Source organism: Chlorocebus sabaeus, chromosome 1, assembly GCF_047675955.1.
Source record: "Chlorocebus sabaeus isolate Y175 chromosome 1, mChlSab1.0.hap1, whole genome shotgun sequence".
Classification (NCBI taxonomy): Eukaryota; Metazoa; Chordata; class Mammalia; order Primates; family Cercopithecidae; genus Chlorocebus; species Chlorocebus sabaeus.
In genome coordinates, this window is record NC_132904.1 from 117,052,959 (window position 1) to 117,075,465 (window position 22,507).

A 22,507-nucleotide genomic window follows, 5' to 3' on the forward strand; every position below is an offset into this window, starting at 1 on the left:
CTTAACATTCACACAGTTTCGTGCAGATGGCAAAGCACTTTCACTTAACATTTCTCCATTTTACCTCCCTCCTCCCCAGTCATTCCAGAGCTGAGAAAACAGAGTCTTGGAGGTATTAAGGGGCGCCAGGTCGCACAGCTGGTACATGGCAAAGCTAAGACTTTTTCTTAGTCCTCTGATCCTCAAGCTGGCTTTTCCCTCTCCATGACCCCCTTCCACCATCATGGTCTGCACAAACAGAGCAGTGGTTCGAGGGTGGCAGGTGCAGTGTTCAGGGAAGGACAGAGATCTCTCTGAACAACACACGCCCTTGTTCCCTCAAGCAGGAGTGCAGGACAGCTAAGCACAGACAAGGTTCTGGAGCAGATGTGCCTGTCCAGGTGCAGTAGGGGCCCGCCCACATCCCAGCAGACTTGGCAGGCACGAAACAGATTTGCTGGAACAAACTCACTGAGGCTGCCGAGGGACTCCAGTCCCCACCCTCCAGGGCCAGAGGAGGGAAGGTGGAGCAGAGCAGAAGTTCAAGGGCAAAGAGGATTAAAAATCTAATCAAGGGATGAGAAAATGAGGGACCGAAGGGAAATGCAGCTCAGAGCTCCGAAGGAGACACTCTTCCATCTTCCTTATTAATGCAGGGCCAAGAGATGCTGTGAGTAGAATTAGGAGCAGAATCTAATTCTATTTTCCAGCCATCAAAATTAGGCATAACGGAGATAATTCCATGGAGAATCATGCCACTTACTCTTTTGCTTCCCAAAAGTAGATTTTTAATAAGCAGGTTTTGGACCAAGTAGAGCGATATTGTATATTACATTATTTTTCTTTAATGAGAAAAAAGAACATTTGCAAGTGCCTGTTTCCTGCTGAGGCTGGGGGAGGAGATGTGGTGAGCAGCCCAGGCGTGGCCGTCCTAGTCAGAACTCACAGAGCCTGAGGGAGTTGGCTACTGGGGGGCTTCCAAGGAGAGTTGGGGCTCACCACTGTGGGTGCCCAGGGCCTGTTGATTAGATCACCTAGCCCTGCCGCGGATCTACCTGTTGACCTCAGGCAAAGCCCAGAGCCACAGGTATAATATGCTGTATATTTCTCTGCTATCTGCTATCTTCCTACATGGCTCAAATCTTTTTTTCCTCCTCCTCCTCATCCTCATCCTCTTCCTCTTCCTCTTCTCTTCTCTTCTCTTCTCTTCTCTTCTCTTCTCTTCTCTTCTCTTTTCTTTTCTTTCCTTTTTTTTTGAGACAGAGTCTCACTCTATCAGCCAGGCTAGAGTGCAATGGCACAATCTCACTCACTGCAACCTTCATCTCTCGGGTTCAAGTGATTCTCCTGCCTCAGTCTCCCAAGTAGCTTGGATTACAGGCATGCACCACCACACACGGCTAATTTTTGTATGTTTTTGTGGAGATAGGTTTACCATGTTGGCCAGACTGGTCTCGAACTTCTGACCTCAGGTGATCCGCCTGCCTCAGCCTCCCAAAGTGCTGGGATTACAGGTGTGACCCACCACGCCTGGCCTTATTTTATTATTATTATTTTTTAAATGCTTGCTTTTGTGTTTCTGGGTTTTTTTTTTTTTTTTTTTTTTTTTTTTGAGACAGGCTCACTCTGTCACCCAGGCTGAAGTACAATGGTGCAATCTCTGCTCACTGCAACCTCTGCCTCCTGGGTTCAAGCCATTCTCCTGCTTCAGCCTCCCGAATAGCTGGGTTACAGATGTGAGCCACCACACTCGGCTAACTTTTTGTATTTTTAGTAGAGATGGGGTTTCACCATGTTGGCCAGGCTGGTCTTGAACTCCTTACCTCAGGTGATCTGCCCATCTCCGCCTCCCAAAGTGCTGGGATTACAGGAGTGAGCCACTGCACTTGGCCTCTTTCTGAATATTTTAATGTCCTTTTTTTGTGGTTACATGGCCTATGTCCCCATGTCTTCTGCTACTTATTTTCTACCTGTGAGATCTTGGGAAAGTGACTTTACCCTCTACCTCTGTCATCTCATCTGTAAAAAGGGGGCCGTGAGACCTCCCTCCCGGGATGGCTGAGGGGATTAAATAGGATGACACCTGGAGAGTGAATGACCCTGCGTCCACACCGAGGAAATGCTCGGCACACGCGAGTTTTCCTTTCCTCCCTTCCTCTGATCTCTTTCCAATGAAGCCTGGCCAGACCTGGGAGCAAGAGTTAGCTGAGGCCAGGCTCTGTCCTCATACCAGCCTGTGTTCACCAAACGTGGCCCAGGCTGCTGGAGTGGAGCAGACTTGGATCTCAAGGCAGTCCCTGCCCTTGGGGAGGATGTGCTGCCGAAGAGAACGGCAGGATACCGGAGTCAGCCAAGCTGCACCACCACTTGGAAGCTGTGTGACACAGAACAGGTCAATCTGCCTCTCTGAGCCTTAGTTTCCTCCCGTGTAACAAAGCGATAATAATGTCTATTGAGGTAATTGGATGGGAAAGTAACTGGGCCCAGAACACGATACCACATTTAATTCCTGTTATTTTATTCTGCAACTCTGGTTGTGGCCGTGGGGGTGGAGGATGGGGAGTAAGTAGTGATACCCAAGAACCTGGAAAAGTAACCAGGACGGTAGTGGGCCTGCCCTGTGCCGTCCCCAGGAGGCCCTGTGGGAGGCCTTTTGCTCGTAATGATTCAGAATTAACCATGCAGCTCTGCACTGATACCAGGAAGGTCACAGTCCTCCCGTTACAGAGCAGTTACTACGTGCCCAACACCATGCTAAGGGTTTTTATATTATCTCGTTTAAATTTTAGATTCTCTTATTTAAACCATATCTCACAATAACCATATAAGATGGGCCCTATTAACATTCTCATTAAATGCAGAAAAAAAGAGAGATTATCTCCATTTTCAAGGTCACATGATTCCTGCTACCTTCTCTCCCAGCTTTCCTAAAGAAGAGAGAAAAGTGAGGGACCATCTTTCCTATAATACGGGAGGACCGAGACCATCCCATGTATCAGAGACCAGAATGTGGAATCAGATAACCTGAGATTGGATCCTGGCCTGCCCCGGGACCTCTGACCCTATGATCTCAGTCACTGAATCTCTCCCGCCCCAGCAATTCTATCTTGACTCAGGGATAATAATGCCCACCTCCCGGGGCAGTGGTAAGGATGAAATCAGTTGTGTATGTGAAGGAATTTAGGAAACACTGAAGGTTATTCTCAGAGCAGGGATGTCTACCGGGTCCTAGTGGCTGAGGCCCAAGCTGGAAACATCATGAAATCAGGAGGCTGATGGGAACACGAAGGCCGGGGTCTTCCCGCACCCATTCTTGCCATTGTAGAAGAGACAGCCTCGATGGCCAAACAGCCACCTACGGTCCACCTGTGAGCAAGAAGCCTCAGCTGGCTCCTCTCTCCCTCTCCTCCTCTTGCCCCGCTGGTCTCCCCTGCCTGTTCCTGGAGCAGAGCTTAGGTGTGGGATGGGACAAATTTGGGATGCAGGTAAAATACATCATTCCAGAACTTGAACTTGTTCTGTGCCCCTTCCCCACCTGGGGACACCTTGGACCCTCATCTTGTCCCTCTGGTGAGGGTTCGCACGATGGAAGAGGTCCAACAACCACACACCCTGAGGCATGGGCACCTGGCAGGGGGAAGGAGAAGGTTTAGGTTTAGGACACTATGTGCCATATTGAATTCATACTATCTCATTAAATCCTCACCATAATCTGCCAAGGTCAATATTACATGAGCTGCTTCCCACAGGGTTAAAAAGTGCTGGTCCCAGACCAAGGTGCTACTCCAGCTAGTAGAGAGGGAAGGAAGCTGGTTGAAAGACGTGTTTATTTTTATAATATTTTTTGATACAAGGGTCCTCTGTGTCCCCTGCGAACCCATCACTTAGGTCTTCGTGTCCTTGTCCTGCAGCTGTGTCCACCCCGGCTGTGCCTTTCCCTGCCTTGACATCCTCCTCCCACCCGTCTTGGCCCCTGCCTTCCAGTTCCAGAAGCCAGCCTCCCTTCTTCCTCCCAGAACAGCCTGCCTGCCGAGTCTCTCATCGATCCGTCCCGCTGCATCCTGAGCAAGGCTAATAGGTTCCCTAGGCCCCTCTCAGCCTTAGACTTGGCAGGCAGGCAGGCCTGCTGCTGGGCCATGGTCCCGAAGGAGAGGAGAGTGGGGGTGGAAGTGGATGGCGTGTGGGGAAGAGAGCAGCTTTTAACCCCTGTGATGGCAGCTGCCTTTGGTGAATCCCTTAGTTCCATTAAACAGATAAAGGTGAGGAGAATGACAATTCGAAAATGCCAAACTGCTCTGAAAACTCAATATTCTCAGTGTAACTAAGCCACACTTTTCCTAATGTAAATTTCTTCCACTGCCTAGAATTAAAAAGTATCCTCTTCTGATTCATAAAATTAGAGCATCTCTGGGCTGGAAAGACATCAGTGTTTTTCTAGTTCAAATTTTCATCCACTGGTTTAATTCCCTCTACAGTGATCCTCCAGAGGGGCTGCAGTCTTTCCTTGACTACCTCCAGTGATGGGGAACTCACTACCTCATGGGCAGCCCACTGCATCATAAAGGAAGGGTTATTCCTTATGTTGAGCTGGAATCTGTCCCCCTGTGACTTTCACTCCCTCATGACTCCCAGGTTTAGTCCTTGAGTCTGCCAAGAGCTAGCCGGCCTCGTGACAGCCCTTCCCACTCTCCCTCCGGCCAGGCACCCAAGTCAGCTGCTCCTCAAGTGACATGGCGACGGTTCCTGCCTGGCACTGCTGCTCCCCTGACCCGTTAGGATGTAGTTACTTTCTTCCCCCAGAGTCTCTACATCAGTCCAATCCAGCAAGCACCATGCACCCCGCCTGCCCTGGGGATGTGCCGGGAAGTCTGAAATGGGTTCCCTACCGAACACTGAAATCATTTATACATAGACTGTATATTATAAATATATACACACACATATATGCACATATACATACATACGCATATACGTGCTCTCAAATACTTTCTGTGGTTTAAAACCAAGTCTATCTTTGGTGGGTTGGATAATCCTGTAAGAGGTGGGAGAAGTGAGAAGGGGGTGGAGGCTGGAGAATGGAGAGAACGTTTCGGGAAGGAGATGGGATAAAGGGCAGTTGAGGGGTGAGTGGGAAACAAGATTTATTAAGCCCCTTGTAGTTACCATCCTCTTGATGACCCTGTAATGTAGTCATTCCCCTTATTCCACAGAAAAGGAAACTGAGGCACAGAGGGGTAGGGCCATTGCCATAGTAACCTGCCTGGCAGTGCTGGGGTTGACACTCATGTCCCCAGACTGGGTTCTTTGTGCTGAGCCAGGTGTGTCCAGGTTGGGAAACAGAGCAACTGACTAACAGGCAATTTTGGGCGGGATGCAGACCTCCCAGAGGACTCGCTGCCGCCGCCTCTCTCCTCTCTCCTCTCCCCGCCCTGCGTCTCGGCGCACAGAGCATGTTATATGGGATGGGGAATGATGCTATTTGTTTAAAGGACAGCAGAACTCTCCAAGGGGTAGCAGGCTGGGAATTGATTGGAACAGGTCCCCGGTTTATCTGACATCTGGGGGCTCTCTTTCCCTGGGAGTTTCGTGCACCTGCCATTTGCAAAGGAATAAAGCATTCCCGGCAGCCTCTGCCGGGCATCACCATGCTGTGCATAATCCTGCTGTCATTCCCCAGCCTTCCCTGTCTCGTCCCACTGAATTTCGTTGCCTGTCTGAAGAATCCCAGGGGATTTGGCCTCTTTCCCAGTCGGGCTCTAAAGATTCTTCCTGCTCCATTCTAGAACCTGGGTGGGGGGGCTGCCTCTGCCACCCCTTGCTTGTTCACCTCTCCAACTGTGGGGCACCGTCACCCACAACCTGCCCAGGAGATAGCTGAGACTCCGGGTGCCCCAGGTCCGTGGCCTCCCTGCACCTCCTTGTTGGAGTGTCTTTTGGATCAGGCACTCCAGGCAGGAGTTAGCTTTTCACATCGTCTCTGAGGAAGAGGCAGTAAATACTGTCTCCATTTTACATATAGGACAAAATGAGGTTGCCCCCTAAAAAGAAAAGATTAAATTCAGGCTGCCAAACAAAACGGGGATGTGATTTGAACTTCATCATCAACTTAGCTGCGAGTGCCACCACCCTAAACTCCTGAGGGCAGGGATTGTATGTGACCCGTCTTCTCTGCCTGGTGTCCTGTCTGCCCGGTGCCTGGCACTCAGGACATGCCAGAGAGTGTTTGTTCAACAGACGTGTCCTTGCCTGACTCTTCAGCTGCCTCACCGTGCCTGCCCTTGGAGCACTTCTGGGGATGGGTAAATACAGGAGTAACATGGAGACCATACATCCCATTTCCCGGCGGGCTTTCTCCTGTGATCACAGTGAGTTCTCATCCTCCTTTGCCCATTCTACAGATGAAGAACGGAGCCTTGAAGAGGTTAGACAACTTCTCAAGGTCACGTAGCTAAGGAGGGCTGACCCTGAGCTTGAATCCAGAGCTTCGGGATCAGGATTGGCAGGGAGTAACCTGCAACGTCAGTGCCACTGTTGTGGGGGCCGGTGGTGAGGGGCTGTGAGGGGCACAGATGGCAGCAGCAGAGTCTTTACAAGTCTCCCTTGAAACCCTGTCAGGGAAGAGAGGAAAGGCCAGTTTTGTGGTTTGCACAGCTGGGCTGTTTCTGAAGCATCTTTATAAATAACAGGCCTTCCCAGGGCTTCTCCCCGACCTGCCACAACCTCCAGCTCCCTAGAAAGCCTTCTCAAAACAGGTGACACGAAGACGGGTTGGCAGCACCTTCCCAGAGCTCCTGTCTCTATCAGGCCAGGCCCTTGGGCTCCAACTCCACTATCCTCTCCTTCCTGTGAAAAAAGAAAAAGCACAGACACACACCCACATCAGCTTCCCTCCCCTAAGTCCTGAGACGCGTGTCTCTGGGCCTTCCCGGGCACTGTGCCGGCTGCCTCCAGCTGAGTTTGTCCTCAGAGGCAGCCTGGTGTCATGGGAAGAGGGTTGGATGGAAATCAAAAAACGGAGATCAGAATTCTGGTCCCAGCTGTGTCCCCGTGTCTCTTTGTGCTGAGCAAGTCATGTCACCAATCTGCAACGCGAGGAGGTGGATGGGAGGCTCTTCCTCCTTTTGGCCTGGGCGGTGAGGAACCTGTGCAGGAAGGAGTCTTCTGGGGTTGTAGTCAAGCCATCCCCGGGTTGAATATCCCGTCAGCCAGGACAGAAACCAGCAGCACGGGACCTCGGACTGGTTAGAAAGCCAGCTCTTCCCTCGCCATCGCAGTGTGTGAGGCCAGCTGCTCGTCCTCCCTCTACCTCCGACTCTCCTCTGTGCTGGGGATTCTACTACTTTATGGGATTGTTGTGAGGACTTACATGAGATAAGCCATGTAAACTGTTTAGCACATTAACTGGAGCACAATAAGCATTTGATAAATGTTGCCCTTCTCATTGCTTTTGGGAGCAAACGCCTACATGATGTCTTTTTCTATGGGAATTGAGACCACACTCTGCCTCCTGCACCCCTACATCACCCCATCCCCCACACTTCCCACCCCCACCCCATACACACATACCCTCTCCTGGCTGGCATGCCTTTCCAAAGACAAGGCAGAATTAAGACCCTCTTGTCTCAGTGACATTATTCTGGAACCCCTCCTCCCACCAGGGCCCTAGGCATCAAATAGCTGGTGGGTAGGAGAGGAGGGAGTGAGGGAGGGCAGGGGTAGGTCCTTGGTGCACAGTCCCTTTTTTCTGTTTTGTTCTGGGCCCAGATTCTTGCCTGCTGGAGTGCAGTTCAAAGCCTCTTCTCTTATGATCATCATAATACTTAGTCTTAATGCAGCCACGAGGCTCTGAGGAGTTCAAAGCGTTTTGCTAGATCTATTTTCTGGACCTTGGGATCTTAGGGAATTGCTCCTCCACCTACAAAATGAAAACAAAGGCTCTTACAGAGCCCAGTGTAACATTTATGAGGGTTTACCGTGTCCGAGGCTCGGGCTTGAGGCCTTCACACATGGCCTCCTGTAATCCTTGCCTTGGAACTGAGTGCTGACTGCTGTGATAATTCTAACTTCTCAGATGAGGAAACTGAGGCCAAGACAACTGGCCACATGGAGAAGTCCATGGATTAGAGAAGCAGACTCAGGCCTGGTGGTCTCTGAACCCAGGTCTTGGTCTCTGCATCCTGTCCAGCTTTTGAGGGTGGTGAGGAGGAGGGGGGGATTCTCTTATTCCAAGGGAGCTTCTGTCTCTACCTTGAAAGAACATTCTCTAGGGTGTCAGGGGAGGTGATGGGCTCTGAAGTGTTCTTTTATTTAGATGTGATCATTGAAGCCCAAAGCGGCTGAGAAACCTGCTCAGGTTATGATCTGGCTCCTTAATGCTGGCAATGGGGCCAGACCCCCCAACCCCACTTCCAGCACACATCTCCGTGCCTTTCCATTTCTGCCCAGGTGTCTCTAGAGGCAGCTCTGTGGACCCTCAGGGGCTTCATCCTCTCTCCCCTCCAGGCCTTTTAAACCTAGAGAAGCTGCTCCGGCAATTCCTTATCTCCAAGGACACGCTGTCCGTCCGCATGCTGGATGACACCCGGGACCCCACCCCGCTCCTCAAGGAGATCCGGGACGACAAGACGGCCACCATCATCATCCACGCCAACGCCTCCATGTCCCACACCATCCTCCTGAAGGTGGGAGCCTCCCTCTCTCCCCTCCCCTGCTGAGCTCCCACCCTCCACACTCCTTGCCTTGAGGGTCCTCCTGAGCTGAGGCTGACGGAGCCCCGGGCCGGACCTGAACTCTGACACACCTCTCCCTGTGCTTCCGTTTTCAATGGGCGGTTCCCGAAAACTGAAGAAAGCAGGGTGAGGGGATGTCGTTTGCAGCACTGGGGCAGCAGGACAGTAGGCAGCGGAGACACCTAGATGCTGCCAAACTTAGACTCTGCGAAGGGCTCTGCGGAGAGGTCTGTGGGTTCCTAGGAGGGGCTGGGTGGGGCACCCAAGGGGCTTGGGCAGAGGCTGTTTGCCAAATGGTGTAGAAATGTTTCCGTAGTTTCACACTAGGACCGTCACACCAGTGTGTCCTGCTGAATGCCAACTCTGTCTTTAATCTGACACAGCATTAAATCGGTCCACAGCAGTTTACACAGAGCTTCTGTGCAGTCAGTCTCCCGGCCTAGAGCTCTTAGCAATGATGTGAGGTAGGTATAATGTCTTCCCCCACAGATGAAGAAACTGAGACTCTGGGAGATGAACAGATGCGTCCAAGGCCCAGCCCTGAGTGGAGCAGGGCCGAGCTTGCACAGCCCTCTCTTATCTGCAAATCAGGTAGTGTCTCCTATGCTCCTGGAGTCAGAGGGGCAGTGCTGGCGCCTGAGTCAGAACATGCACACTGGAAACCAGAACTGTGTGAGTGAGGCTCATCCAAAAGAGAGAGAAATCAGGAGCCTAGGGGCCCCACATAGGACAAACAGCTGGAAATAACTGGGCAGCGTCAGAGTCACCTGACGCCAGTTCCTGGGCTGGTGACTGGGCTGGGCATGAACCTCGGAGAGAGCGGGCCCCGTTTCCAGGCCCCTTGGCGGCTCCCACAACCTCTCTAGGCGCACTGGCTTCTTCTAATGCCATTTTAATTGCACATTTAAACACAACCTGCCATCTTCCACTAGGGCAGCGAGGCTCCTCGTTAACCTCTGCCAAGCTGTGAGGAGCCCGCAGACACTCAGATGATTGTCTCCTCTCCTTCCCCGCTCCCTCCCCGCTACCCCTCCCCAGCTCGTTTTTGACTCAGAGTTAATAAGAGATTTGAATGAGTTCTCTCAGTACCCAGGGCTGTCCCTTCAGCCCGTTGCTATAGTAATCTTCCAGAGCTCCAAAGCCACGTCTGTGTGTGTGTGTGTGTACCCAACTCACATTATCTCTCTTTCTCTTTCTCTCTCTGACACACACACACACACACACACAGACAGTATCTCTCTTTCACACACACACACACACACACACACACAGAAACACAGCATTTTTCTCTTTTCTTCTTTTTCTCTGTCTTCCTCATGCCTGGAGCTACGATCAATGAAGTCATTAAGGGTGGAAAAGCTCCCCCAAGTTTCATGGGAGGAGAGGGGCCCTCTTTAGGGAAGGTTGGGAGCAGGGAGTGAGAGCTTCAGCTTAGTAGACACATGTGCCTTGTGGAGGGTAGCTCAGAATACACAGGTCCCCCTGCGGTAGCTGGAGCCTGCCTGAACAGCCCTGGTGGAAGCCTCTGGGGGCCAGTCTCTTGCCCTCCGTGGCTCCCAGCGTCTGATGTTGCACTATGATTTTTTACATTCGAACAATATTACTAGTTCATTGTTGACATTTTTTAATGTATGGAAAAGACAGCACATAGAAGAAACGAAAAATTATTAACAATCCTATCACCCAGAGCTGTTTAACCACAGTTAAATTTTGATGTCTGTTTTTTTCTGCTTTACAGACACATTTTCCCCCCAAATTATTGTCATACTGCACAAACTTTTCTGTAAGCGCTTTTTGTCCCCGCTTAATTCTATGCCATGTATTTTCCCCATGTCATTAAATATTTTTCTAGAAATATTTTAATGGCTGCCTCATTTCCTGTCATACAGATGTCCCATAATTTATTTAACCATCACTTTATTGTTGGAGATACAGATTGTTTCAAATCTTTTGCTACAATAAATAATGCTGAGATGCACATCTTTGTACATAAATCTTTATACACATTCATGAATATTTCCCCAGCATATATTTCTAGAAGTGGAATTACTGAGTTCAAGGTATGCATGCTTTTAAGGATTCTGATATGATTTGCCAGATTGCGTTTTAGAAAGGCTGTGACAGTTTACACTTTCTCCAGCAGCGTATAGGTGTCTTATAGCACCCTTGCCAATACTGGGTATGTTAATTAAAAACGCTTTGTAGATTTGTGTGTGTGTGTGTGTGTGTGTGTGTGTGTGTGGCCATGCTTTTGAAGGAAGCTCTGCCTGTAGTGTAGTGATCATTATTAGCAAATGGTTCTGCTCGATGCCTCAGGGCTGTCTTTCCTGAGCCCACCTGTCAGCCCCAACTCCTGTGACCTGGGAGCCACACTGATGAATGAGCAGCCAGGCTTCAGGAAAGCCTGTTCCCTTTTCCCATTTGCCTTCCCAGGCAGGCAGGTGTTCCATCAGGCCTAGCCTCTGTCCTCATGCTTCCCTGGGGTTCCGTACTCCCCACTCCAGGAGGGCACAACAGGGCCTCACAGGGCCTCAGCAAGGGTGGGAAGCAGAGTGGGCGGAGAGCACACGGGGACTCTGGGAGACTCGGTGTGCACGTGGGAGCCCAGCCCCCGGAGCTTGGCAGCACTCTGCCGTCTCTTGATTTCAGGAGGATTTGCAGAGTAATCCCTGATTTTATTGAGCGGCTGTTCCAACAACAAACTCCATGTTTACCCAGAAATCAGGCCTTAAAAACCAAGGATCTCTTGTCTTTTATCTCTAGGACAGCAGATTTCACAAAATGGGTTTTAGCTCCCGACTGTGGCCCCTCCCGGTCCGTCTGCCCCCAGCCCGTCGCTGTAAGCAGTGGGCTCGCTCAGTGGGTCACATCCGTCTAGGCGGGGGTGAGATGCAGCAGCACTCTTACTTGGACTGTGTGAGTGTGTGTGTGCAGTGGGGCATAGGATGGGTTGGTCATCTTGCCACACCATCCTCTTGAAAGTGGAGGAGGAAATATAGCTTGGCCTGGAGGAAGAAGGAGCCTCACCAAAGAGGCCTTGAGCTCCATTGTGCCCCGAGACTCCTGCCGCAGCCCCTGAGCCTTTGCCCTCCAGCTTCCCATTGGAACAACCATGATAGAATTACCCCCAACCTGTTCCTCAGGGAGCCTGCGAGGTTTCCCGTAAGAATGACTGGGCACAGTGGCTCACGCCTGTAATCCCAGCACTTTGGGAGGCCAAGGTGGGCAGATCACTTGAGGTCAGGAGTTCAAGACCAGCCTGGCCAATATGACGAAATCCTGTCTCTACTAAAAATACAAAAATTAGCCAGGTGTGGTGGTGGGTGCCTGTAATTTCAGCTTACCTGGCAGCCTGAGGCAGGAGAATCACTTGAATCTGGGAGGCAGAGGTTGCAGTGAGCCATGATCGCGCCAATGCACTCCAGCCTGGGTGACAGAGGGAGACTCTGACTCAAAGGAAAAAAAAAAAGAATACTCACAAAATTATTTGAGTTCCTTGGGAGATAAACACTATGTAAGAGGAAAATGTAATCATCCCTTGGTCTGGTTTCTCTTCCATCCACCTCAATAGTCATGACAAAACGGTCTCCCAGTGGCCCAGGGCTGCAGGATACGTTAGGAAAATCTAGCCAACTGTCAGGAGGGATGAGGGCCCTGGAGAGAGCGGAGCTCATTATTTACCTGATCTACATGTCAGTTTCTATAGCACCTGTCACACTCAAAGCCAGGCACACTGACAGGGAAGGTTGGCTAGGGGAATTTATGACGGGTACAAAGATCAGACAAAAGGGAGACTCTTCTGATGTAGCAATTCTCAGCTGTGGAGTGATGTCACACTGATGTGCCGTGATCAAGGGTGAGGCATGTCACAGGCAACTGACTCCTTACTACGAATGAAGGACCCAGGTTTGCAAATGAGTCACTTGTTTCTGACGTTACCGCAGGTTCAAGAATACCCTTATGAGTCTGCCCTGCACTCTGACGGAGTGGAGTTCATTTGCATTGCTACAACCTACGGACTCTCTTATCTATGCCCGAAGAGAGTTGTGTTTGTCATTCCATCAATGTAACAGTCCTGAAGGGGGAGTACAGTTTGGATATAAGCACTGCAGTTAGGCTGCCTGGATTTGCTTTTATCTTTTCCAGTAATGAGACATGTGATCTTGTACAAGTCACTTAGCTTTTCATTGTTTCAGTTTCCTCAGCTGTAAAATGGGGTTGGGGAGGAATAATAGTGCCAACCTCATAGAGTTATCCCATCTAGAATGCTTGAGAGTGCCTGACACATACTAAACAGTGGGTTAATGTTAGCCATTGTTATTGTTAATAGCTGTGGAGATCATTATTGTAGTCTGTTTTATTATTTGCTTCATTTCCCTAAAAGCCTTTTTGGTTTCAGTAAGATCTGGCTATAACCATGGGAGTATGTTGTATATAAGAACATCAGCTACTATGCGTGCCACTGCATAGTGGAGGTGGAGAGGTGGAGAGACCCCGCTCTTGAGACCAGAATTTCTCTGCTCCATCCTCCAAGATCAAGGGCAACATAAGAACCAATCAAGATGTTCTGTTTTGCCTGGTGCCAAAGGGCAGTGGGCCAGACAAATGGCAGACACTTGGAACCCTTACTGCTCATTTGTTTCAAGTGAGTTTTGTTTTCTTCTCTAATCTCCTTCTCTTTGCCTTGCAGGCAGCCGAACTTGGGATGGTGTCAGCCTATTACACATACATCTTCACTAATCTGGTAAGAGGCTCTCACAGCTCACCTCCTTGGAAGAGAGTGTTGTCAGTGGTCAGGATTGGTGGATTATGAGGGACGAAGCCCAGGAGATGAGGAGTACGGGAGATAGAAGCAGAGTAGAAGAAGCCAATCAGAGAGGCAGGGCATCCTGGAAATCCTCATCCCAACAATTGTGAGCCACAGGAGAATGAGGATTTGGGGAATCTAATATTGCCATTCAAATGCCACTAGCTACATAAAGCGAATTCTGGTCCGTAGTGTGATGGATGAGCTGCCTCAGTAGGTCCAGGAGGAACGAGTCTGGCCTGTAGTCCAGTCTCTACATGGACTTAGGGATCAGGTGTCCTAAAACATCCTGTGGGGTTTAGGAGATGTCAGCCCAGAGAGACAGGCTTGGACTCTGAGATCCTTGTTCTTTTCCAGCCGTCGGTGTCTACGAACAGTCCTTTCCGGGGGCTGCTGTGGGAATGTTGACCCTGTAGCATCCGACAGGACTTTGTTCTCAGAGTTGAAACAGACCTTAGAGGAATTCAGTGTGACCTTTCTTCTGGTATAGGGACTCCCACAACAGGCTTGCCAGGAAGTCATTCAGCCTTTGCTTGAACTTGAGTAGAAATGCCTAGTTCACCACCACTGTCAAAATACCTGCCCCATTGTTGGCATCTTCCTTGAAGTCTAGCGTGCATGTAGATGAAAACCACACATATTATATAGGCACAGCTTAAGAAAACTTTCTCCAAGTAAGCACACCTGTGTAAGCAGCACACAGCTCCAGAAATAGAGCATTACCAGCACCCCAGAAGCCCCCCCATGCCCCTCAAAACATAAAACAGATGAACTTCTTTGTTTCTTTTTTTTTTCTTAACACTGCTGCTATAAATTAGAGCATTAATATGGAAAAAGGGAAAAAAGGATTAGACTACTCCCAGAACAATGCAAAAGCATTTGCTTAAAGTAAGGAAGCATCTGGGGGAGCCTGGGCAAGTTGGCAGAGGAGCAAAGAGAGATGAAAGTACAGTTGTGTTCCATTTCGGGAGCCTGGGAAATAGAGGGAGGAGAGGGAAAAAGCAGGCCAGAGCCAGCCTGCCAGACAGGCTCCCTAAATTAGGCCGGCAACATCAGTAGAGGAGGAAGGAACTGGGCAGCGAGGTGTCACTGGGGTGATTTAGCAGATGGAAGGAAGCCGTTCATTTAGAATATGAGTTCCCAGGATGGTAACCAGAATAAGGTGGAGTTGCTTGGCTTAGAGGTTTTTAAGACAGCATCCTCCACAGTGTACCACTACTTCCCATTCATAGAAATCATAAGAACGATGGTGACGATGTTATCTAGTGGAAAAAGCACTGGCCCGTGAAGTCAGGAGGCCCGAGTCAAGTCCTGACTCTGCCTTAATGCTCGCTGTGAGCCTTTGGTTGAGTCGCAGTGACTCTGAACCCCAGTTTTCTCATTTTAAAACTGGGAATATAAAATCTTTATATGAGGATTAACTGGAATTCTGTAAGTAAAAATTTATTGTAAATATCAAAGTACTATATGTTTCTAAGGCATTATATTTAGAAAAATACGTATCTCTATGATGCTTTCAGTTTTCAAAGAACTTTTCTCCTTTTTGGGTGGGCATGGGATGAGATGAGCTTTAGGAATTAACAGGACTCATGGAGTTAACAGTTTGTAAGTTTGCAAGGGGAAATCATGATGAAAAGTAACTGAGTGATGCTGACTGAATAATAGTCAAGAAAACGACAGCAGAGCCATTGCAAAAGTCTGCCAGTGAGAGAATATTCTAGAAGCTTCTCATGAGTGCTTTGGCTTTCTAAAAGGGACAAACCTCTAATAGGAGTAAAGAAACTGTTTTTAGTACCACTCTTTCTGCCCAGTTGCAGTTGGTGGTTTTTTTGTTTGTTTGTTTGTTGTTTGTTGTGTTTTATTTTGTTTTTGTTTTTGCTTTTTTGAGACAGAATCTCGCTGTGCCACCCAGGCTGAAGTGCAGTGGTGCCATCTTGATTCACTCCAACCTCTGCCTCCTGGGTTCAAGCCATTCTCCTGCCTCAACCTCCCAAGTAGCTGGGATTACAGGCACACACCACCACGCCCGGCTAATTTTTGTATTTTTAGTAGAGACGGGGTTTCACAACATTGGGTAGGCTAGTCTCGAACTCCTGACCTCAGGTGATCTGCCTGCCTTGGCCTCCAAAAGGGCTGGAATTACAGGCGTGAGCCACCGCATCTGGCCCAGTTGGTGTTTTGGGCCGTAGAGGGAGAGGCTTCATCCAGAGGATAATGAGTTGTTTTCTACATTTTCCAGTCCCTTCTCCCCAATACAGATGCCAAGTGGGTTTTCATTCTTATTTCTTCTTTCTCTGAATCCCCTGGAGATCTCCACCATGTCTCATCACTCTGAATTCTGCTACAGTGATGCAGTAGGTCCTCAGATCAGCTTTTAGAGAACAAGCTTGGTAAACGGGAAGGGTACGGACTTTGGCATTAGGTACTCATGACTCAAAACTTTTGTTTGACTTGCTACTGGCTGTGTGATCCTGTGCAGGTTGCTTAACCTTTCTGAGCCCCAGGAACCTCTTCTGTAAGTGGACACTAATAGCACATGCTTTGGGAGATAACGTACACACAGCAACAGACTCACAGTACAAGTTTATTTAGGAGAAGGTGTTATTTTAAGAAGTCCAGCTTATGCCTCCCATGGGCTCAAAGGAATGGAAGATGCTTATTTTGCTCCCCAGTCATGCATGGCCTGTGAAAGTGACTCCTAAAATGCCATTTTATTTATTTCCAGATAAGAAATAGGACTAGGTAGTACGGTTTTTGTATGTGACTGAACCGACCATTGTAGGGTTTATTTGTGTCCGTAATTACTGAGTAATTGATCAGATGCCCATACCTCACTCCCATCAAGGCCTAAAGAAAAGTGGTGGATTTAGGGCATCTATCATAAATGAATTAGGTTGACTGCTGTGGATTCTGTCAGTTGATTAACCATCACAAGAATTGGGACAAAATTATCCATCATGAATCGAACTTCTAAACCATCAGTTCATTTGACCCTATAGAAACACAATTTCTCTCTCTGTCAGGGTCTAGCCAGCAGAAGAGTGAGTGTGCTAACCCTGAACCTTGGGTGACAGAGGTGACTGATGCAATAAGAGGAACTGAGCCAGAGAGAGCGGAGGCTGCTAGAGGTCACACGGCGATCACAGGCGGAGCTGGAAGAAGCTGGGCGAGTCCAGGGAAGGGCCAGGTCTCTGGTACAGGGGAAGCTGGGCTCAGTGACAGGGTGACAGTGAGGTGTCAGGCCATGAGAGAGACACTTCTGCAGGAGGGGAGGGAGCAGCAGACAGGGACAGCCCCTCTCCAGAACAGAGGAGGAAGTCAGTGACAGGAAGTATAGAGATGAAGGCACACAGTCATAGGAAACAGTGAGCTGACATCTGAGCCTTTTGTTTATATTATCTATTTCAAAGTGAGATCTGGGTGGTCGGCACTGATGTTAGAGACTTGATGAGTGAAACAGCGTCGTGCCACTGCTTCTGGTTCTAGTGGGTCAGGAATCATTCCCCTCGGAGCAAATCTCTGATCAACAGACGGCAACGGCACCTGGTTAAGGTGGGAGCCCTGGGGCAGAGGGTTAGCTTGTAAGGTCCAAATCATGAGAACCTGACAGGTAAATTGACAGCAGTTGGCCAGAGGTCAGACACACGAAGAGCAACTATGAGGAAGTAAGTCCTGGCAGGTAGACTGAGGCAAGGGGTCAAGAGTCCAGGCCAGAATGAAGTGGACCCTTTAAGGAACAAATTAAGAGAAATAAAATTACTGTGCCAAGTCACAAAAGCATGCCAACACAGAGAACTAGTTTCTGCCCCCATCCAGAAATCAATCTGCCTGCCTTTGTTTGCAGTTTAGTGGCGTTAATTATATTCTTAGTGTTGTACAACCATCATCACTATATATTTCAATTTTTTTTTTTTTTTTTTTTTTTTGAGACGGAGTCTTGCTCTGTTGCCCAGGCTGGAGTGCAGTGGCATGATCTCGGCTCACTGCAAGCTCCACCTCCTGGGTTCACACCATTCTTCTGCCTCAGCCTTCCAAGAGGCTGGGACTACAGACGCCCGCTACCACACCTGGCTAATTTTTTGTATTTTTAGTAGAGACGGGATTTCACCATGTTAGCCAGGATAGTCTCTATCTCCCGACCTCGTGATCCACCCACCTCAGCCTCCCAAAGTGCTGGGATTACAGGCGTGAGCCACCACGCCTGGCCACCACTATATATTTCTAAAACTTAAGCCAAACAGAAACTCTGTGCCCGGTAAGCAATAGCTCCCCATTCCCCCTCCCCATGGCCTCTGGTGACCTCCATGTTTTTTTCTTCTCAATGAATTTGCATATTCTAGCTGGGTGCCTCATAGAAGTGGAATTATACAATGTTTATCTTTTGTGTCTAGTTTATTTCACTCGGCATAATGTTTTCCAGGTTCGTTCATGTTGCAGCATGTGCCAGAAATTGCGTTTCTTTTCTTAAGCTTTGTATTATTGTGAAATATATATGACATAACATTTGCCATCTTAACCATATTTAAGTACACTTTTCAGTGGTATTAAGTACATCCACATTGTTATGCAACCATCAATACCATCCACCTCTGAAACATTTTTTTGCCTTTTCAAAATGAAACTCTGTACCCATTAAACACAAACTCCCCATTCCTTTTTCCACCCAGCCCTTGGCAACCACCATTCTAATTTCTCTCTGTATGGATATGACTACTCTAGGTATTTCATATAAGTGGAATCATATAATATTTGTCCTTTTGTGTTTGACTTTGTTTAGGGTTCATTCATACATCAGAATTGCCTGCCTTTTTAAGGTCGAATAATAGACTATGTGTATGTAGACACACACACCAGATTTTGTGTATCCATTCATTCATAGATGGACACTTGGGTTGCCTCCACCTTTTGGCTATTGCAAATAATGCTGGCATGAACATGGGTGTGCAAATGTCTGTTCAAGTCCCTGCTTTCAATCCTTTTGTGTATATGCCTAGGAGTGGAATTGCTGGGTCATGTGGTCATTATTCGTTTATTTATTGAGAAACCTCCAAACGTTTTCCAGAATGACTGTACCATTTTTCGTTCCTGTCAGCAATGTACAAAGGTCCCGGTTTTTCTGCAATCTTGACAATGCTTATTGTTTTTCATTTTTATAAATAATAGCCATCCCAATGAGTGTGAAGTAGTCAGATGTGTTTTTTATTTCTATTTGAAGTGTGCAAATTGGAAGAAGCAAGACCACATGACTGAAGTTGAGAGTCCTGGTGATTAAGAAGCTTTGTAATGAGAGAAAGTAGCTGATGTATAAAAATTGCATCCTTAAAATCAGTCAGAAGTGGTAAAAATCCCCAGTTCAGGAGCTTATCAGCTGAGGCCTTTGGGGGTTCTTTGTCCTCATATGTAAAATGTGAATAACAATAACATCTATCTTTTAACAATCTTAGTAAGATTTAAAAATTAGCTACTGATAACACTGAACCAGGTAGGTAATACTAGCTGCTATAACAGATAAACCCCCAAATATCATAGTGTCATACAGTGGAAGTAAATTTCTTACTCAATTGAAGTCCCAAAAGGGTGTTCCTGGTGAGTAGCATTCCATAAGGTTATTCAAGGGCCCAGTCTTCTTCTGGTTTATAAATATGTCCTCTTAGAGACCAGTGTTAGGAAAACAACATGGAAGATCATACATGGGAGGGTTTATGTGTCAGGCCTGGAAGTGACACGTATTATTTCAGCTCACAATTCCACTGGCTAGAATTCATCACATGGCCACACTCACTTGTAAGGGAAGCTGGGAAACGTAGGCTAGCCATGTGCCCAGGGAGAACAGGAAATGGATTTAATGACCACAAAACAATCTCTGCCACGTTATTAAATTGTCAATCATCATCACACATCTATATCATGTATTACTAAAAAAGAAATTAGCATCCCAAGCCCTGGCTTGTCTTTTTAGAGGATAACTGATCCTAAAAGTGGAGATCAGCACTTAGTTATAAGGATGTCAGCTCCCTGTGTTCTCTTATCCAAGGAGGGCACACATAGGACAGTTATAGATGCACTGTGTTGTTCTGCTCTTTACTCTGCAAGGGAGTCTCTGTCTTCCAGTTGGCCTCTGGGTTTGGTTGGGGAAAACCTTTGTTGTGCAAGATTGATGGAAGTTTGGATAAAAGACATAAAGAAGTAAGGGCCTCTGGGCAACCAGTCTACCGTTGAGACAGCAGGGGTGGTTGATGCCACAAGAGAAAAGATGAAGGAGGAAGCTCAATTTGAGCTAATAAATCTGGAAGGATTATCCAGCTACTAATGAACCCAGAGAGATATGCAGTCACTGCCTAATAGAAAAGATAAAATCACCCCAATCTATTGTCAGAGAACATAAGTGGGCCCTGTGCCAAAGGCAGGAGCTGCCATCTCGGCAGAGAGAAGTGTTGAGATTTAAGGGTAAGGGTCAAAAGTCAGGGACTGCCAATGAAAGGTGGGAAATAATTGGACGCTGGAAGCAGGAGGCTGTGCAGTCTGCTGGTCACTGAGCTGCTACGGCATTGCAGGTGGTGTGACTAGCTGGACGCCATTGCCACCATTTCATTGCCGTGTCCCAGGCAGGGCCAGAGCTCCCTGCTCTTGGCACCATCACTGTGCTGGAGGGTAGGCTGCCATTTGTGGGGTGTCAACAGAGGCAGTGGTCACCCAGAGTTTTTCTTTTGGGGAATCTAGAGAGAAGGGACTGAGAGCTGGGTATGCCATGTTAGAAGGCAGGGGGAAGGAGTACGCCAGCAGGAAGCCTCTTTATTATAGAAGGCGACGCCCTGGACTAGTGGTGAAGCAGCTATGGCTTCAAGTTCCAGACCTGCTACTAACTAGCTGGGTGCATGGCGATATCAACCGTTGATATTTATTGAATACTTTCTGTAAGTAAGTGCTAATAAGTGCTTCCCAGTTATTTTCCCCATTTAAACCTCAAAACAACTCTAGCAGGAGGCACAGTGTTATCCCTATTTTAGAGATGAGCAAGTTGAGGCTTGCTTAAGACTTATAAAGCGTTGGTATCTTGATCAAGGTGATCAAGTCAGATCACGAATCCAGGCAGGTAGCTCTTAACCTCTTCACTCTACCGCCTGTATCTGGGTGAGCCATTTTACCTTGCCAGGCTTCAGTTTTTTATCTGAAAAATTGTGAGGTTGTTTTAGGTGATCTCTAAGGGCCTTTTCAGCCTTGGCCCTGTTTCACTTCAGTTCACAATGCCTTGGAGTTGGGGACGTTCCCTGGGGAGAGGGGAGAGTGCCCCATCAGGTTGGGGAGTTCGTGTGACTTGTGGAAGCAGTTTCTGTTCACCCGACGGCTCCTCAGATTCCCAAACTATAGTCCGAGTGAGCCTTGCAGAAATAACCCCTCCACGCCCCAGTCTCTATCTTGTTTGGGCAGAAAGGACATGTGCAGCCAATTTTCCTCCCCGGGTTCATTTCATTGTCAGCAGACCTGAGCCTACGTTTATTTTCCCAAAGGTTTATCAGAGAGATTAGCCATAAGTAATTTGAAATTGCTAAAATTATTACAGAAAGGGGACCCAGGTCAGACAGAGAGGGAAAAAATAATTGATTCCAGGAGGAAGTGAGAACGCGCACAGCCCCACTCTTTCACTCTTTACTTTGGCGAGCTGATGCTACTCATCTTCTGGGTCTTACGTAAATGTCACTTCCCCCAGGAAGTCTCCCTGACGCCCCACAAGGTGACGTCTGCTGTCACACGCTCTCCCAGCACCGTGCGTTCTGGTTTTTGTAGCATTCATCTTGAGTGGGAATCCCTTTTTCTACGCTAACCTTTCCACCAGACTTTGAGCTTCAGAAAAGCAAGATGAAATCAGTCTGATTCATCACCGTAGATCCAGTGGCCTCCTGCATAGTAGGCACTCAATAAATATTGTATGAGTGAATGGAGCATTCCGTAATATCTGGAGTTCTTGGGGTAGAAGGGCTGGCTAAGTGAGATAACTCATCTCTTTAGATCCCACAGGAATTGAGTTCATCCCAGCTAAGCCTCAGGCACGAAGGAAGCTATCTGCATTTCAGCCGAGGAGAGCTGGGCCCTGTTCCCTATTCCCCAGGACCCCCTGGTACTTGAGTCGCCTACATGACAGCTCCTCCATCTGGAATACCCTTCCTCCCATTCTGAGCTGGACAGATTTGAAGTTAAGGTTGTGCAGGCCCATGCAGGGTGGTTTAGTTCAGGATCCAAGAGACACAGTTTCAGGGGTTCTGCTGAGTGAGAGTGATGTCAAAACCTGAGGCCCAGGGTTGGCACCAAGAATGATCATTGAGGCAGGGGAGGGTCGAAGAGTGCAAGGACAGTCAGACTGATTGTGCCAAGTGGTCTCTCTGTCACCTGGGACTGTTTCCTTCACTGGCCGCACCATGCCCTGGTCAGCCTTGATCATGTGGTGTCTTCGGGCCAACACCTGGCAGCTGACTCATAGAGCCAGAACCCAAGGGTCTTTAAAATAAACCTGTCCTTCAGGTTATAAAGACCGTTACGAAGTGATCTAGTCCTGTCTTCTGTCCCAATGGCTTGGGCATATGAGGTTGGGTGAGCCTGATTACTGTGTTGACACTGAGGATAGAGATATGGTTTAATGGAAGCTACCAGGGCCTCAGATCAAAGAGAACTTCAGTTCCTTCTGGGCCCTACCATACATTAGATGTACATGTGGCAAGTTACTTAACCTGTTGGCCTGTCAGTTTTCCCTCTTGTAAAATGGAGATAATAATGCTTATCTCATAACATTATTTTGTGAACACCTTGGGAAGTTTCTAATCCTGAGGGTTGTTAGTAAATATTATTTCCCTTCCCTCTTTTTTTCCTCACTTCCCTGTTGAGTATTTCCATCCTTAGGCCTCAGTTTCCTGATTTACTGCCTCTAGCTTTCCAAAACTCTACAGCTGTTATCAGAAACATTTCAATTGGCCTCTCACCTAGTTGGAACTATAGTTCC

The 22,507-nt window shown here is 48.2% G+C and overlaps 1 protein-coding gene across 4 annotated transcripts in view; it reads left to right on the forward strand.

The window, feature by feature from the left end:
• Window positions 1–22,507, forward strand: part of GRIK4 (glutamate ionotropic receptor kainate type subunit 4) — a 484,015-nt gene that overhangs the window by 317,711 nt on the left and 143,797 nt on the right. For all 4 annotated transcript variants that reach the window (XM_008021223.3, XM_073021797.1, XM_073021799.1 and 1 more), the window contains 2 exons: window positions 8,482–8,660; window positions 13,399–13,452. In XM_008021223.3, the coding sequence (XP_008019414.3) occupies window positions 8,482–8,660; window positions 13,399–13,452 (233 nt within the window). The remainder of the gene's footprint in view (window positions 1–8,481; window positions 8,661–13,398; window positions 13,453–22,507) is intronic.